The sequence below is a fragment of the Micropterus salmoides genome, unplaced genomic scaffold (assembly GCF_014851395.1).
Source record: "Micropterus salmoides isolate LMB-PRFRI ecotype aquatic unplaced genomic scaffold, ASM1485139v1 Ms_hic_scaffold_18, whole genome shotgun sequence".
Taxonomy (NCBI): domain Eukaryota; kingdom Metazoa; phylum Chordata; class Actinopteri; order Centrarchiformes; family Centrarchidae; genus Micropterus; species Micropterus salmoides.
The window spans coordinates 12,936,865-12,954,393 of record NW_024040928.1 but is presented as its reverse complement, the minus strand read 5'-3'; the positions used below and the strand labels follow the sequence as shown (position 1 = coordinate 12,954,393).

Genomic DNA, 17,529 nt, shown 5'->3' with positions numbered 1-17,529 from the left:
TAAGAGTAAAACATAATTTCCATTTTTTGGCCAGTTATTTAACAGCTGTCATTAAAATGGCAATGAAACTGGCTAGAATTCATGTCCCTAACGGGGCCCTGATTACATCTACAAAGACCTACACGCAGGGAGAACCGCTGACGTCGGTGGTGTTTAGCAGTGCATTGATTCCTCTAAAGCGTTCATTCTGTGTTAATAGGACTGTCTCAGAGACAGCCTGGCTCTATCATCCATCTCTTCTTCCTCCATCTATCTGGTCCATCCTCCCCTCCCTACACACTCCCTGCACACAGTGATTATGTGGTTATTTCTCCAACTAACTTTCTCTATGTCCTGCTTTTCGTAATACTTATTAATTTATTATTATGAATGCTCGGCAACACTTTCTACTCATCTTAACTGATTTTTTTTTTCCATTCGTCACCCTTAGACTATATTATCACCATGTGGGCTTATTTTTCAAGAGCTGCAGATCTCTGAATGTTCAGATCTCTGAAAGATCAGAATGTTTGTGAACTTGTGTACTAACAATTTATCCAATAATGTAAGTATTGCTGCTGTTCTGCAAATGTATGTTTTTCAAATGTGCTATGTTTCCTTAGGTGTGGATGTGAGTGGTTGTTTGTCTATATGTGGCCCTGAGATGGACTGGCGACCTGTCCAGGGTGTACCCCGCCTTTCGCCCGATGTAAGCTGGGATTGGCTCCACCCCCCCGCGACCCTGTACGCAGGATAAGCAGTTGACGATGGATGGATGGATCTTGCTGGGTAAGAGCTATGGCTGGGTTAAAATTCATATTTATTATTATAATTAGATTATGGTGATATATATGAATGCTTCTGCCCAATGCCTACAGAAATTGGATGTTGTGTATCATTATGTGTTTTCACTGGCTGTAATTATAGGACACATCATTGTACCCTTTACTATAAAGATAAATGGCCCTCTCTTTCTGCAAGAAGGTACACTCATTGGCTGTGTTTCATCTATAAGGCCCTTCTTAGACTACCTCCTACCTATTTGAGTATCTTTTTAACAAGTACTCAAGGCCATTATGGATTACGTTCAAAGGACGTCCTACACTACACACGTCCTAACAGAATTAGGTAAAAAAGTCTTCATGTTTGCTGCACCTTCTGCTTGGAACGCTCTTCAGAACTCGTTGAAATTGACTGCCTTTATTCCTTATAGCCATTTTGTTTCAACTCTGAAGGATATGGAGCAGGTGAACATTGGTCAGTGTTGCTGTTTATAAAGTTGTATTCTGCCTTATTCAACACAGGGGCTTGTGTGACTTATATGTATGTGTACTTAATGTCTTTTATATGTTGGAAACTGTTCTTTATGTTCTTTTATGCTGTGTCTTGGCCATGTCTCTCTTGCAAGAGATTTTAATCTCAGTGAGACTCACCTGGTTAAATAAAGGTTAAATAAAAAAATAAAATAAAAATAAAAAGTTTTTTCAATGCACAGGTTTAGGCATTGTCTAACCCACATCTATTTGTTGGCTGAGGAGGCTGACCAGGTGCTCATCTCCCACCTGGAGTCCAGCAGCTCCCTCTTTGCTGGAGCCCCTGTGTCTGCCATTGGACCTCTGAAGGTAGTCCAGAATGCTGCTGCCCTCCTGGTGCTCAACCTCCCAAAGTTCACACCACTATAATGGCTCCTGGTTGCTGCTTGAATCCACTTCAAAACGCATGTGCTGGCCTACAGGCCCAAGCCAAGGTCAAATCTCACACTCCCACCTGACCATTGTGCTTCCTCTTTCTCTGGACGTTTGGCTGTCCTGTCATTCAGAGGTCACCCTGCACTCGCTCATCTCGGTCAAGCCCCTTCTCTGTTCTGGTCCTACATTGGTGGAATGAACTCCCCACTGAAGACAGAACACAGGAGTCACTGCCTTTCGCCGCAGGCTCTCCAACTCGCTTTTTATGTTGTTTATTTGGGAGGGTTGCACTTACAATATTTAATGGCATCTAGCTCTTGAACCTTTTGAGTCTGAATGCAATTACTGTAAGCCGCTTTAGACAAAAGTTTCTGCCAAATGAATGTAAAACTAATTTAATGCATTAGGAAGACTCTTTTAATTGCCCTTTAATGGCAAGTACTGGCCTCAGAACTGGATTTGATCCCATGGCACCGCACTGTGGCTGGCTGCTGCTGCTACTACTAAACATTTGGGAGGAGTGATACAGAATATGATAAAGAATATATATCCCTACAGGGATCAATAAAAGACTAAATTCAATTTCACATCTCCCATTTTCTGTCTGTACGCGCCTTTTCCTTTAAGTTTTCCCCCGTCTGCTCTATTTATATCAGTCCCTGTGTCCATCCATCTGTTAAATCAATATGCACATCGCAGATGCTTCTAGTCAAGATTAGAGTTTGAATATTCTTCATGCATTTATCATGATCTTGAGATTTTGGTAGAAACTCACACACGCACCACTCTAGCAGCTATGGTACGGTTTTAAGATGGTATAGGGTGTAATTTATCGTAAAGTGCAGCTCATAAACCATTTCCTTATATCAGAATACGACAAGATGGATATTTATCACAGATGCAAACACGTGTGCGCGCTAACACAAACACTCACACACATCTCGACTCAGCTCAAAAAGATATTAAAACAAGGAAAGGTGCAGAGCTAGACAGATCCCCAGCCATGAAGTCAGAGAGCAAATAAATTATGGAAATAGACTCTGACAAACTCACCTCCTCTCTCCCACTAAAACACAAACGCACACATATGAACACACATTCACAACATGTTTGATTTACTCCGGGGTGCTTTAAGTATGCTTTTCATGTAAGTGAGAAAACAGGAGGGACAGGGATGTGTGCACACACAACTGTACTAGACATGGGAACACATAAGTAAACACGAGCAACACAAGTTTCTTTCATCCAAACCCAAACACATTTTAGGGCCATTTCAAATGCACATTGACAGTCGGATTTGAAGGAACACAGATGAGTAAAATGACAGAAAGTGACAGGGAGAGGTATATGCAAGAGTGTGTGTGTGTGTGCGCGCATGTACCCGCTATCCGTAAAGAGGAACTCGAGGTGAGTCATGTAGACCTCCCACAGAGGAACGCTGTAGCGCTTAGCCAGAGACAGAGCGATCCTGTACACAGCGTCATCGAGTGTCCTAAACACACACAGACACACATGCAGAGAGGTGGAAAGTAATGATTAGATTTCATTGCACTGCAGCAGAAAGAGCCATCACTCCCACTCATATGGTTATGTGGTACAAAAAAATGCAGATGAAATAAAGCACACCTTACAGACTACTAGAGCCTGACTGACAAAATGGCGTGCCAATATAATTAATATGAGCTAAGTTCAGATAAATCAGAATTGTTTAGAACAGCCGATAAATGACTATTAAAAAAAGAAACTGAGAGACGGAATACGGATCCTTCAATCATATTATGAGTGTTATTGTTTTATAGTTTGTCTATTAGAGGATATCACAAATAAAAAAATAAAGATTATTATTATAATGGCAACACACGTTTGGAGAAAACTCATTAAAAAACACTGCAAACAGCTGACATAATCAGATGTAGTTTTGTTCAATTAAGTTCAATACTATTTTTTATTTAAATTGCATTATGTCATGTTATCTTGGAGAAGTATCATAACTACAAATAACAAATGTTAGGAAAATCTTTGTTCATGTAATGTGTTTCTGAGAAGAAGAAGAATCCGCCGAAATATCGAAATATGGGATTCCCCAAATATCAAAATCGGTTTTGGCTCTACGGACTTCATTACAAAAACCCACTGTATGTTTGATTATTTTTAACTACATTTATTCCCAGCAGACAACTAAACTCAAAGTTTAGTCTTTCATTTGAGGAAGTCAAAGTCCCCTCCTTACTTACTCTGTGAGGCCAAGGATGGTCTCCTTCTTGTAGTCGGAGTCGGAGCTGAAGCGCTGGACGTCCACCCCGCGGCCCAGCCCCTGTAATACTTGGGCCTGGGTGAAGTCAGTCAGACGTTCGTTGTACACATGCAGCTGGTTGATCAACTTCTGCAGCTCCTCCGGCCAATTCGAATATGCAGACACATGCTGTGTGACCAATCGAATCAGCTCCTTTGGGTCAGCCTATGAAAAGGGGAATCATTTCATGCTGGTAGTCACAATAGCCCACATGTTTAAAGTATTTGCCAATTAATACATTTGTTACAGTCCATTCCACTAAAACTTCTAGGATTTTTGATTAAATTAAAAAAATTATTTACAAAATGTGTAAGGAATGATAAAAAAAAAACACATGATGGAGGTGGCTTGCAGTTTCCTAATTTCCAAAATTACTATCATGCTACTGGTCCTACTGCCTTTATATCTGTACTTTTACTCCATCCAACTTTAAGTCAAGTTAAAAATGACACACCAAATAATTTTGTAAAGAATATAATTGGGGTTTATCTTCAATTGCAAAGGTTGTTGTTTTTTTTGTTTTGTTTTTTTAGGAGTAACATCACAACTGTCCATGTTCTCTCCAGTTTAGTGGAAGTCACACTTCCAATGCTGGATTGAAAAAATGTTGCACTGTAGAATTTTGTTTTTAACAATATGGCAACCTCAGCCAATAGTAAAAATGTTTTTGCAATGTTTCAAGATTTCTATACTGACAAGAAAAACGCACATAAAGAGGCATAAACAAAGGGATGGACTGGGGAAAAAGAAGCATTATTTATTTCTTGTATCATTGTGGGAATTCCTTTTTGTCCATAGTTATGTTTACCTGATATATTACCTTCTGTATATAATATCCACCATAAAGAACAACGTTTTTATCTTTTACTGTTATTTGCTTTAAAATGTAGTTCTTATCCATAAAGCGACACAGTAGGAACGCTACACTGTTTAAGCCAGGTTTGACCAAATGTGAACTGCTCTTAAGGCTTATCATTAAACTATGTGACACAGCGTGCTTCAAACACCCTGCACTGCGTGGTATCTAAAACTTCTCAGGCCTGCCGCTGCTTTGTTGTGACGAACTAATGAGGCTATTTTCAAAAATGGCTATAATTTTCAAAAATCGAAAAAGGTAGGGGCAGACCAACTCTCTTCTATAATTTTGCTAGGAAGACAATGACTGCAGCACCTGAGTTAAATCAGGCAACTCAATATGCACCCTTTCCCCCCCACACGCACCAAGAAAATATGGGTAGCTGTACCTGGAAACATAATTGCTACCGTGATTCAGGCCTATGGGGAACTAGACAGTGGATACAGATTCATGATTGAGTGTCATGCGCAGGGAAGGGTAGGTGAATGTTCCATCTCGCTCATCACCTCTGTAATTAAATGAGCTCCTGAATTTGTTTTTTGGCATCTTATATAGCTGTCGCCCAGCAGGATGAGATGGTTTATTTGTTGATCTAATTTGCATAAGGTAATTATGGCTGCTGGAAATGTGTAAGCTTGAAAACAGAAGTGTGCGGGTGTGTGTGTGTCTCTGTCTGTCTGTCTGTCTGTCTCTTCCTGCTCTCAGCATGTGTGGGTCTTTAGATGTGGCCTTAGCGGCAGTCATGGTGGTGGATTCACAGTTCAAACACGGGACAGCAGGGAGAGTGAGGAGAAGAGGTAGAAAGGGGAGAATGTTAAAAGTGTAGAGAGTATAGATAGGAAGTCGGAGGGGGTAAGCCAGGGGAGATAGGACGAGCAAAGTAATGGAGAGGAAGGAGGAGGATGAGGGGAGAGGGGAGGAAAAGTAGGAGGGTATTTGTTAATGCTGGCATCATTTTGCACACAGCATAGAGAGGGGGAATAAAGTCTGCTGGAATTGTGATGGACAGGCCGATCTTTGAAGAACTTCACTGAAATAAGGCTTTCATGATGAAATACTGTTTGCATTCTCACTCTCTCTGTCATTCATCTACAGTCATTTTGGGTATCTGGATTATATCCTCCTTCACTTCCACAAACACAAAGTTTTTCTTGCATCTCTCAAATTCTTATATCACTTCTCTCTCTCATTACTGAAGAACCTCCGCAATCCTTCTTCTTTCTAACAAGTATTCTTCACAATCACATTTAGTCTTCAAATTACACAAAGACAACACCCATTCCTCGTTTTTCTCAACCAAATACTACTCGTTTTTTTATTTCAAAGTATCTTAAAAAGCCACTTATAGTCTCTCTTCAAAGGGAAGAATGTATACACTGTATGTAAAGCATAATTGTATAAGATAGAGTTTGGTGTTGCACAGCTGGGAGGAAGCCAGCCCTCTCAAACTCTCCCTTCAGATATTCCACCGCCGCTGCCACAGGCTCTTTTCTCTACACTCCCCTCCTTCCTGTGATGCTGCTTAAGAGGGAACAGTTTAAAAATAAAAAGTCAACGTCACGGCCTCAAATCTCTTCCACCATGCCTGCTCTCTCATTTTCACTCTTAATTTCCCATGTTATTATATTTCAGTCACAACCCTCCCTGCGCCCATAACAAAATCATTTGCCTTATCCCAAGCTGTCTGGTTAAATATGTAATTTAAAATATTATCAAAATAGCTCTTTGAGTTAGTAAGTATTATTATCGGGATTAACTACATCTTAATATTACATCATACAGTATTGTTTTCCATTTTACCACCCACTGTTTTGCCCGCAGATGTTAGCACTATGTGCTAAATATGTATCAACAGATTACACTCTCATCATTTCAGTCACTGCACAAAAAGAATGCCCTGTTGTGAAAATCCAGGTACAATGCATGGCAGAGAATACAAATGAAATTTTAACAAGCTGAAGAATGTGCAGCCATGTCAGCAACTGTGTGAGGCTGTGGGCACAGCAGTGCTTTGAGTGACATGTTAATGTAAGCATGCCAACATGCTCACAATGACAATGTTAACATGATGGTATGTAGCAAGTATAATGTTCACATGTATTCGTTTGAATGTAATCAAACCACCCCCAAAAGGTGATTTGGGCTAACCTAGTATTTAACACATAGTCTCTCTCTGTGTTTCTTTGTGTGGTAAGGATCACATAGCGGTTATAGAGAAATAGACGTGCCTTCCCTCTCTAGAGAGTAAGCAAGTAATGATCTTAATGAGTTGTGTTTATGTCATGCCCAACTCTTAGCTATACAGTCGGTGGTGGCCTCATTAGTACTAATTCTACAAATGGTGTATACAGTATGTGCACATAATTAGGAAGAATGCAAGGGGGAGAGAGACTGGGCAACGATTTCAAAGGAATAATCACTCCATAAACAGGCTCAGTTGGTCATAATACACCATGAAAGGCACTGATCACACGCAAGGTACAAGCATGCCAAGAAGACTACAAAGTCACAAGCAAGAGGAGCAGGAGCAACTTAGCACAGTCAACCCTGTGCATCTAATCAAAGGTTTGGAGACTACTTAGTCTGTACTTAGTCTCAAACATTCCCAGTCAGTTGCAGCAGTGCATTTAGAGTGCATCTTTGTCTAATAGGGCCCTTTCTGCAGCTACTCTGCTCTACAGGCTCCCATGGGTAAAATATAGACTGCTAATGATTGTGGTACGAGGGTGCAATTTGTACAAGTGCACCATTTGTACAAAAAGAGGAAAGCGAAGTCATTGGGTCTGCGGTGTTTTTCTATGATGGGGAAGTCATTCAGTCTAACTCATTATTCCAGTCAATTCAACAACAGGGAGTTGGCTCAGTGGTCCGGCACATCCGAGGTCAGCTCCCACGACCGGCAGCTTGAATCCTTTTTGTGGCCATGAATTGAAAAACTTCTGCAATGACCGCAGGCAATGCAAAATATCAATAGATGTAAGGAAAGTGCTGTTTTATCAAGTGATCTCAATGCTTTTAGGGAAACGCTTTCATCTTTGCTCCCAATACAATTTATATCTAGTGAGTGCTTTGGTAAACTTTACTTTTCCAATCTAACAAACATAACACCGTACACGCTGTTAAGATTCCCTTCAGGTAGAATCAAAATACTAATTTATAAACCTAACAAAGGTGAAAATATTCTTTCCAATTCACTGACTTCCATCAGAGTATATGAACTGAAAGTAAAGCATCTTACAATGATTTGTGGGTTTTTATTATAAAACTAAATGCCGTAATGAGATTTTCAAAGAGCTGAGCAGCTTTTCTGCATGATATCCTTTAAAGTCATGCTCCGTGTGTCTATAATACAACTGTGTGTGCTTTAAATGTATATTTGTGTGTGAGTGATCAATACTCTAGAATGGTGACTGCAGGCAAAGATAAATGGTTGAGTGAAAAATCTCAATCTCTTTGCTCAGCACATTGCCGTACAGTGGCTGCACATTCACAGCTACAATTATGCACAAGCAGTCTCTCTCTCTCTCTCTCACACACACATACACACACACACACACACACGGAAAAACTCACACCTTAAAACATTGACAAGCTCAGGTAAACAGACCTTAACATGTACATAAACACGGGCTATTGTGCAATATCGTGTAAACACAACCAGCCGAACAATTAAGGTAAAGAGCGCCTCTATTTTGCAAACGAGCACTGTGGTTGGTATAATGAAAACTTCCAGTGCGAGCAAGTGGAAACCGGCTCATTACGCCTTGGGGAATAATGGAAATCCAACCTCCATGTCATTGAGCCTGGTGCTGCTCCGTTATGCCTGGGAGCCGTAATCAGATGGGAAAGTAACAGTTAAACCTTGAAAGTCAATCGTGGGCAACAGAATCTTCAAGAGGCAGAAAGCTGTATGCTGAAGTCGTCTGTAACAAGTAATACAAGACAATATTTTAAAATGGAACAAATGGTTTCAGATTTCACTTGATTTAAAAAGCTACAAAATTATTAATACACACTGGCAAGCAAGCATTGCGGACTTCAGGACTTAGATTGACTCTGGGACCACAATCTGAATAAAGATACTAAATGTGACTGAATCAGGTTCAAGTTAACCGCGAAATTGTACCCACCAAAGGATTACTGAGATCTCGTAACGTGGCAACATTGCTACAATGCTTAATAGTCCAGCTGAGCAAAAAGAAAACATGAGCAGTCAGAATAGCAGGCAGGTCAAAAACAAGTTAACTGTTTCCCCAGATTATCTAATCTAAATGAAGTCATTTAGAGGTCAAACGTAAACCGATCTCAGTGATTAACTTGATGAGCATCATGTTTTTATTTCTAATTGGCCAAAACTAATGATGGCCAAAAAATACAAATATAAATAATCTGTAAAACTTTTAAAAAACAACAACAACTTATTATTGTTTAAGAAAAGGTCCTAGGTTTCTTTTCTATGGAGAGTTTGCATGCTGAGTCATATGTTTGGTACTCTAGTTACTCCTGTAACTGTCCTTGACCTAAGTACTGGCCACAGAACTTTAATTAGTCCCTGGGCTGCGCTGTGGCTGCCCACTGCTGCTAAATAGTACAATAGGAGGGTCATGTAGAAAGCAAATTTCCGCACAGGGATCAATAAAGTACAACTTAACTAATGTGCTACACGGTGCATTTGAACGTTTAACTGAGATGCTTTAGTATAATTGCAGTAAACAAATTAATTTATGACATTTATGAATTTGTATGTTTAATGTGTCTAATGTGTTTTTAATTGTATGTAATGCATTTTATATGATACATATTTAAAGCTTGTGTTTTATTACTATACAACATGGCCTGCATATAAAGTTAATTTAATTAATTGTTTCCACAAGTTTCAATATTTCCTTCGCAGGCAGCTTCACTTCCAAAACCTTTGTATCTGCAGAATAGCGAGAAAAAGGTCTGCTGATTGAGGCTTTTAAAAACACATCAAACACCTCGAGTAAACCCTCAGAGAGTTGTATTCCTATTTGCAACTGAATGACTTCAGTGGATGAGTGTTTGGTGTCTCATTGCTTGGGTATGAAATTATGTGATAGTGACAAGAGAACTGAAAGAGCGCGAGAGTTATTGAGATATAGTGTTGTTGCTCTTCAAATGGAGAGTGGGAAACACTCGAAGACAGCTTGACACAAAAATACACAGTATACAAATACACCACCCGCTGTCACACGACAGATCCAACAATCCCAACGCACAAAAGCATGCACACAAACAATCCTACTCGCACATACATATCTAAATACTGTAAAAACACACGCTTGTGTATGGAACATGTTATCACCCCGCCCCCAAACTTCATTTGCAATGCAAAGCAAGCACACGCAAAAAATTCTGATATGCTCTCTGTCATACATATCTGAAATTAAATATCACACGTTCCACAATGTGTGCCCTTAAAAGATAAGAGAAAGCGAGAGAGCTAAAGAAAGCACAAGAGAAATGTATTAAGAACGCCCTGTCAAGATAGTATTGTGGACAGAGAGGCCTGAGATTTGACAAGAGCGAGACGGGCCTATAGGGGAAACAAAGACTCTAAACAGAGTGTAGAAGGAGGGCGAAACGAGAGCAGGAAAAGCAACATACTGTGGAAAGAAAGACGCGCCGTGGAGACACATTAACACAGAACTGTCATGCCAACAAAGCTATTCATTAAGGAGAGAAAGAAATTATAGAAAGGCAGAGGGACACAGAGAGCACATGCTGGAGGAGAGAAGAAAAAAGATGGTGAATGTGGAGAGAAAGAAATGAAGGTAGAGGGTTTAATGGTTTTCTTCCCTCTTGCTTCAATCAGTGTTGTTGTAAAAGTTGCCACTGCCTCATCAATAAGAGCTGAGCGAAGGCCAGACCTGGAACACAACGATAACAAGCGCACACTGTGGTAGAACGCACTAACAAAAAAAAACCTCAAAGGAAATGACAGAAAGAAAAAAAGAAGAAATGAGGTAAAAATGAAGGTACAACTGCTGAAGTACAGAGCAGAGGAGGAAAAGCTGTATATATTTTAAGTTAATGGACTTGAACTTCACTTGAGGCAGGAGGTTGGGGAGTGATTACTGCCATTAGGTTGCGGGGAAGATGTGTGTGTCAGTGCGTGGGAACGCGCACGTACTGTATGTGTGCAGTGTTGAGCATAACTTGTTGCCGTACTTGAGTGGGTGTGTGTGTGAGTGTGAGTTTTTGTGCACAGTCCTGACCTTGAATGTCAACTGGGACACACTTATGCACTTCTTCTGCTGGCCTCTTTCCCTCTTCCATTCTTTTATTTCAACATTTTACCTCCCCTCCCTTCTTCCACCTAGGCTAAAACCCACGAGAGCCACAGTCCACTCACGGAAAAGGTCAGAACCATTTCTTCTCTTATACTCAGCCAATCACCCCCCGACGCCCCTGCCGCCACTCTTTTGTCGCCACTATCCTCTTCTTCCCCTTCGCACTTGTATAATTCTGATTGCTTCTTCTTGTCTTGTTTGCCTATTTTTTTATTCACACTTTGTAAGAAGAAAAGGAACATGGAGTAATGTGAACTGTTGCGGCCACTCGCATTGTTTTAGAAAACAACATATGTGACATTAGTGAGCCACCATATTTAACAAATACATTTAATTTGCAATTTACATACGGGCAATCCAAAAGTGTCTAAGAGTCGGTCAATTATGCATAATGTCTGGCTGCTATAATTAAGACAACATCACACAAACAGGAGCATAAACACACAATTCCAGTTTTGGTTTTGGATTAAAGCATAAATAAGTGGATTATTATTGTGATGAGTAAAAGGATAATTATAGTTATTTTCAACCTAGGTGTTATTTTCAGTTTGTTCCATTATGATGCCCGATTGTGTTTTGCCCTTTATATCACTGTAAAGCCTTTTGTATTGCAACAAACAAATCCCTCCATCTAAGAAGCCAAACAGTGTTTGAGCATTTGAACCCAAAAGAGTGATTAAAATGTATTTTTAACACAGTAACACTCAGATAGAAATGAGACTTGCCTACAATGACTCGGATTGCAGATTAGTTGCTGCTTTAACCATACAATCCCACTTTCCAGCTGACGGGACAGTCATAACATGCTGTCTTGGGTTTCACTGTGTAAACATCATATAGCTTCAATAAAAAGATGAAACAAAATGATAAAATATATACATTATGTAATGTATGTGAGTGATTACATGGTACTGTCAGACAGTATCGAAAAAGATGATTTTTTCCACCCTAAAGCTACTACTAAAGCAAGAATTAAAGGAAAATAGATGTGAAGGTGTTAAGCGTGTATATGGACATCAGTGTTTCCCATTAATTAATGAGACCATGGTGGCCCACCATAGTCTAATTTGCCACGCCATAGTATCAGAATGATCCGGAAAATATTTTTACATCTCATAATATACTATTACAGACCTCTAATGTTGTGTTTTGTGGGCGCTGCAACGCGCTACTGTAAGTTCGCACGCTCAGACTAGTGATGGCAAGTTCGACACTTTTGACAGACTCGTTCATTCAAATCTCGTTCATTAAAATGAACTAATCTTTTTTTGACTCATTTCGCTCATTTCATTCTATACAACCAGACCAGCCATATAAAGGCTTATGTATATAATGACTATCATTATCTCTGAAGTTCTCATTCATACAGTAGCCTAACGTCCCTATCTGTGAGTAAAATATTAATATCAGATTTGCAGTAAATATATTGAAGTAATAAGCTTGATACACTATATGAATAAACACACTCTTATTAAAATTCAACCAATTTAATAATAATCTGGATCAAGCCACCAAGTTTTTAAATAACTCCAGCACAGAGAGAGGATCACAGAAATAAACACATATAAACGCAACAGTTTGGCAGTTCTGGACGCAGAATGGGCCACATCAGGTCCTGATTCTGCAGACAGAGAAACACACATGAGCACATCGCTCTCAAACACTGCAGGTTGTTCACCAGTCACGAGCTGTGAAACAACAGCACAGCTCTGTTGGTAAATAAAAAGGAAAAGTTACGTTGCGTTCTCTGGCGGACCTGGATCAGCTGTTAGCTGTTTACAGGGCTAACGCTAACATTGCTACGTGGCTGTGTTTTAATGTTTTAATGACCGGGTCCGTTTGTTTTGGAGAGGAGACGACCTCTGAGGTAATTCGGCTTCAGGTAGAACCCTGTCAGGGCTCTGAAGTCGACCCAGAACAACTCTCATCAGCTGTTAGCTGTAATGTTAAACACTAGCAGGACTAAAGTTACGGTGCGGCTCTGTTAAAACTATAACTTAGCACAACATCACTGCACTGTAATAACATTATGCTTTATAAAATGTCACATAATTAACAAAATAGCTTTTTTTTTTTTTTTTTTTAACCTGTCCTGCCCAGCAGCCTGGTATAGAGGTCTCTATGATGACCTGGATACCATATTGTGCCAGGCAGATTTTACTTTAACAAGAGAGTATTAATATACTTCTTTGTCTGTTTTATTATTTATTTAATTATTTATTGATTTGTCGCCGGGCCGCACAGGGGGGCAGACACGGGGATAGGGGGGCACAAACAGGCAGCACAGAGAAAGGACAAGACCTGCAAGAGAAGGGGGATGGAAGGTGGGGACAACAGGGAATAGCAGAGGGAAACACCAATTGCAGAAAGCAACGAAACCTGCAATAGAACAGAGAGGGGGGCTTGGGGAGAAGAAAAACAACAACAAACAAACACAAACAAAAACAAACAATAAAATAATAATAACAGTAAAACACAACCAGCCGAACAGCAGCAATAAACAGCTGACATAGTAAGACAACTAAGAGAAAAATGAAAACAAGAAACAGTCCAGCACACTAAATGAGCACAGCACAGCCACGAGAGCTGGAATAATAACAATTAATTTAAATAAGTAACTGAAAGAAAAGCATCAGGAATAATTCTACTAGGGACAACCTAAATTTGTTTGTGTCTATGTGTCAGACTGTGTGTACATGTGTGTGCGCATAAGCCTGTTAAAGAATGTAGTTGTTAGTGAGAGTGGGACGCCATGACTGTGCCACACCTACCCCAGCAACAGGCAGGCAAGAACCCCAGTAGCCAATAGGGGTGGGAGAAAGAAAAAAAATAAAAAAATAAAAAATTTCCCAGATGCACCGCGATACAAACGCGGAAGACCCCGACCCAAATACCAGTTGACAACGCAATGCCGACGGAAGAAGCGTAAGCCGCGGAAGAGCAGCGCCTGGACCGACTGCAGCGCGCACACAACATAGACCAGTGCTTCCCCCCACCCAGCACCCTGCCGCCGCGCAGCGAACAACCAAAACGCCCAAATGCCATGCAATCATCAACACCAATGCACAAGTGACGAGCCCAACGCGCACACTGCGCGAGCACGGCGACACCCAATGCCCAGCAGCCCCCTGCGAATCCCGCGTGCGAGGTCGGGCAAACGAGAGAGAGCGAGCGTAAGAACACGACAGCGAAAGCCAGCGGAGAGAAACACCAGCAGCAAGTCCCACCCCAGCAGCAAACGCACCGCACAGGTCACCATGCACCCGCCAATAAAAGTCCGCCGTCCCCCCCAACCGCCGGAAAAAACTAAGGCCGCCAGCGCCAGCCGACATCCCCCATGCCCAGCACGCCCCCCGGCCGCCGTGCAACACCAGCCAAACCAGCAACGAGGCAAAATCAACTAGCTCAGCTGCATGCCACCACCAACCCACCCACCCGTCAAGGGCCGAGAAGTCCAGGCACAAGCCCAGAACAAACCGGAGCACAGCCCTGCTCCGCATCCACACTGCACATCCCGAAAACTAACGTTATACTTCAGTATCCAGAGGGGTCCAACAACTGGCCGACAGAGAAAGGGGGAAGCATGGATCCGAGGCCAACGAAGCAAAACAGGGACGCAAACTGGTCCCTCCAAGCCAACGAGGAAATGCCTCCCCCGGACTCCAATACACAAACTAAACGCCCAGCAGCCATTCAGAGACCCTGCCCAGGGAAAAAGCACAGTGCATCAAGATGCATCGCCAATCACCCTACAATCCTGCCGCAGACCTCCAAACCGCAACCAGATCAACCCACGCAGCTCCCAGAGACCCCCACCCCCAGAAGCCAGGGCGCCCCGTGACCCCCAAAGCGCAAAGGACCCCAGACCACATGTCCCGGGGGAAGCTGTACCCCGCCCCGAGGAAGAACAGCAGAAAGCCGTGCCGGGAAGCTCCCCGCCACCAGGGAGCGATAATGCGGGAGAACCAGGCCAACAGTCCCCCAGCCCAGCCAGAGGCATCCCTCCCCAGAGTGCAGGCAGAGCCAGCAGCCCCCGAGGCCGATCTCATCCCTGGACGGGGGCCCAGCCCCCCCAGTCAAGCTGCCGTGTGACGAGTGAACTTAAGAGTCCAAGATCCTTCACGCATGCGTGAAAACGAACGAATCACTCACTGAGACAACCCGTTCCTCCAAAGTCATATACACGATTAGGTCTTATGAACGAAACGTTCTTTGAACGACACAACACCAGCTCAGACACTTTGGCCTCCGACTCGAGACAACCACTTTTCTATTGAGGTAACGACGGTAACGTGAACGGCCTATTTCTGTCTGTCGTTTGTAAGAAGGCGATTAAGCTAGCTGCGCACACGTATTAAAGCCATCATGGTAAATCCACTGTAACGGACCAGTGCGAGCTGACAGGCAGGTTAGCGACTTTATCCCGTCAGTTTCCCTCTTTACAAAGACAAGTGTGAAGGCCTACCTGAAGAGAGACTATGAAGTCTTCATTTTACGCATTACGAGAACCACATACAACATTAATTATCAAGTTCGGACTCTGTTTAGACTATTAAATTTAGCGAGGATGAACAGGACGCCTGGTTTTCAAAATAAGGTGTCTGTATAGAGGGTATGCGCATTATGTCACAGAACGCAGTTACAGACAGAAAGAGTGAAGTAAAGTGACAGAAAGACAAGCAGCAGTGTTAGCTTGAATCAGCTAAAACACAAACAACACATCTAAAATGGGAAAGAGCTGCATCACTGGTTCTTTGGTAAGCAGTTAGGATCTCTGTTGAGTTCGACTGGCTTTAATTTGAGCGAATAATCACCTGATTTACTCCCAGTTTGCTAAACGCAGCCATGGTAACAGATGTTTTGCCACTCAGTCCAGCGTGTTCCGGAAGGGGAAGTGACATCAACACATACTCTAATTGGATTATATTCACAGAAAGTATAAAAAAAGTATTAAAAATGTTTTTTTTTTAAATCACATAAAGTATAAAACATATGTGTCCAATAAAAGTAAAAAAACAACAATAAATTTGTTAGGGGAATTACTTATTCTATCTTCTATTCTTTGATTTAGGGTTTTTGGGAAAACATTAAATACATTTGTTGACTTTTGTTGCTGTTTCAACACCATTTATAGCTATACAATGGGTTTATGATCAAATAGTTTATTAGAGCACAACATCGTTTACAAGGGTACCAAGTTCTTCATAGATAGCCTCTTAATTTTGCACCAAATTTATGCATTTAACTTTAAAATGTACAAAATCTTCTTAAGGGTGGGCATGCCCCCGGACCCCCCGGTGAGAGGGTTCAAGGCCCACCCACCATAGTCTCTTAAAATCCTGTGGGAAACACTATTTACACTATTTAGCTTAGCTAAAATAGGCAAATTATACCTGGTGCACACTAGAGGATTTTCAAACCTTATCAAATTTTTAAAAAGTGGGATACCACTGACACAATGACAGATTTAAACGATGTTTAACATTTTAATTATAAAAACGCACACAGCAGACAATTCAGTTAAGACGCAGGACCACACACTTAGCGTTTATATCAAATTATTTCAGAGTTGCAATTCCTGGGACTTGGGATCTCATACAAACTTGTGTGATCAAATATGACTTCAGAAATAAACAAACATGGAGGCAGACTGTACAGTTTGTGGCAATTATGTATGCTACGTTTTGCAAAGAAAAAAAGGAGACTAAAAATGTGGATGAACTGATGGCTGAGAAGAGGTAGTCAACATGGTTTATATTTTATAGCGCAAGCAAAAACACATTAAACACATTGTCAGTTCACAATTACTCTATGTTGTGGTTTCTAATCGGCCCCCTGATTTCAACGTGTTTGATAACAAAATTGGGGTGCCTCAAATCCAGTCAAAATTATGTCTGTAAACCTCTTACCCTACAGGATAATTTGGGCCAATAATCTACTCCGACCAGCCTCAGATCAGGAAATACCCTGGAGGGAGGGAGGGACAAATCTGACCCAAAATTTACCTAATTATTAGGGCTGACCCCAAATAGTCGAAGATCCAATGCTTCGATGGGCAGAGCCTGATTCGACTGTCAATCTCATAGTCGAAGCTTCGCAGCGAAACAAGGATCATGCCATTTTGGCGATATGAGGGTGCGCAACGTCTGATTTTACATAGATCTACCAGTTTTCTCCCAATAAGTTAATATACAGCCTATTACAATACACATTTCAACATTTAATGTTGAAAAAATAACTTCCAATAAATGTTTTTAAAGTGCGTGAATAAATCAAAAATTGTAACCCTAACCCTGGGTCGTCAGTGCGCACGTGTAGGCATAGCGTGTATGTGTGTAGTGGCAGGAGGAAAACTTGATGAAGAGACGGAGCCACAGCTTCACCAGTGTTGTGCCGAGT

The 17,529-nt window shown here is 41.4% G+C and overlaps 1 protein-coding gene across 1 annotated transcript in view; it reads right to left on the bottom strand.

Annotated features, from left to right (window-relative positions):
* Window positions 1-17,529, bottom strand: part of nbas (NBAS subunit of NRZ tethering complex) — a 198,421-nt gene that overhangs the window by 76,892 nt on the left and 104,000 nt on the right. Inside the window, exons 42-43 of the mRNA XM_038726982.1 lie at window positions 3,902-4,125; window positions 3,049-3,159 (exon numbers count right to left, since the gene is read on the bottom strand). Coding sequence (XP_038582910.1) covers window positions 3,049-3,159; window positions 3,902-4,125 — 335 coding nt within the window. The remainder of the gene's footprint in view (window positions 1-3,048; window positions 3,160-3,901; window positions 4,126-17,529) is intronic.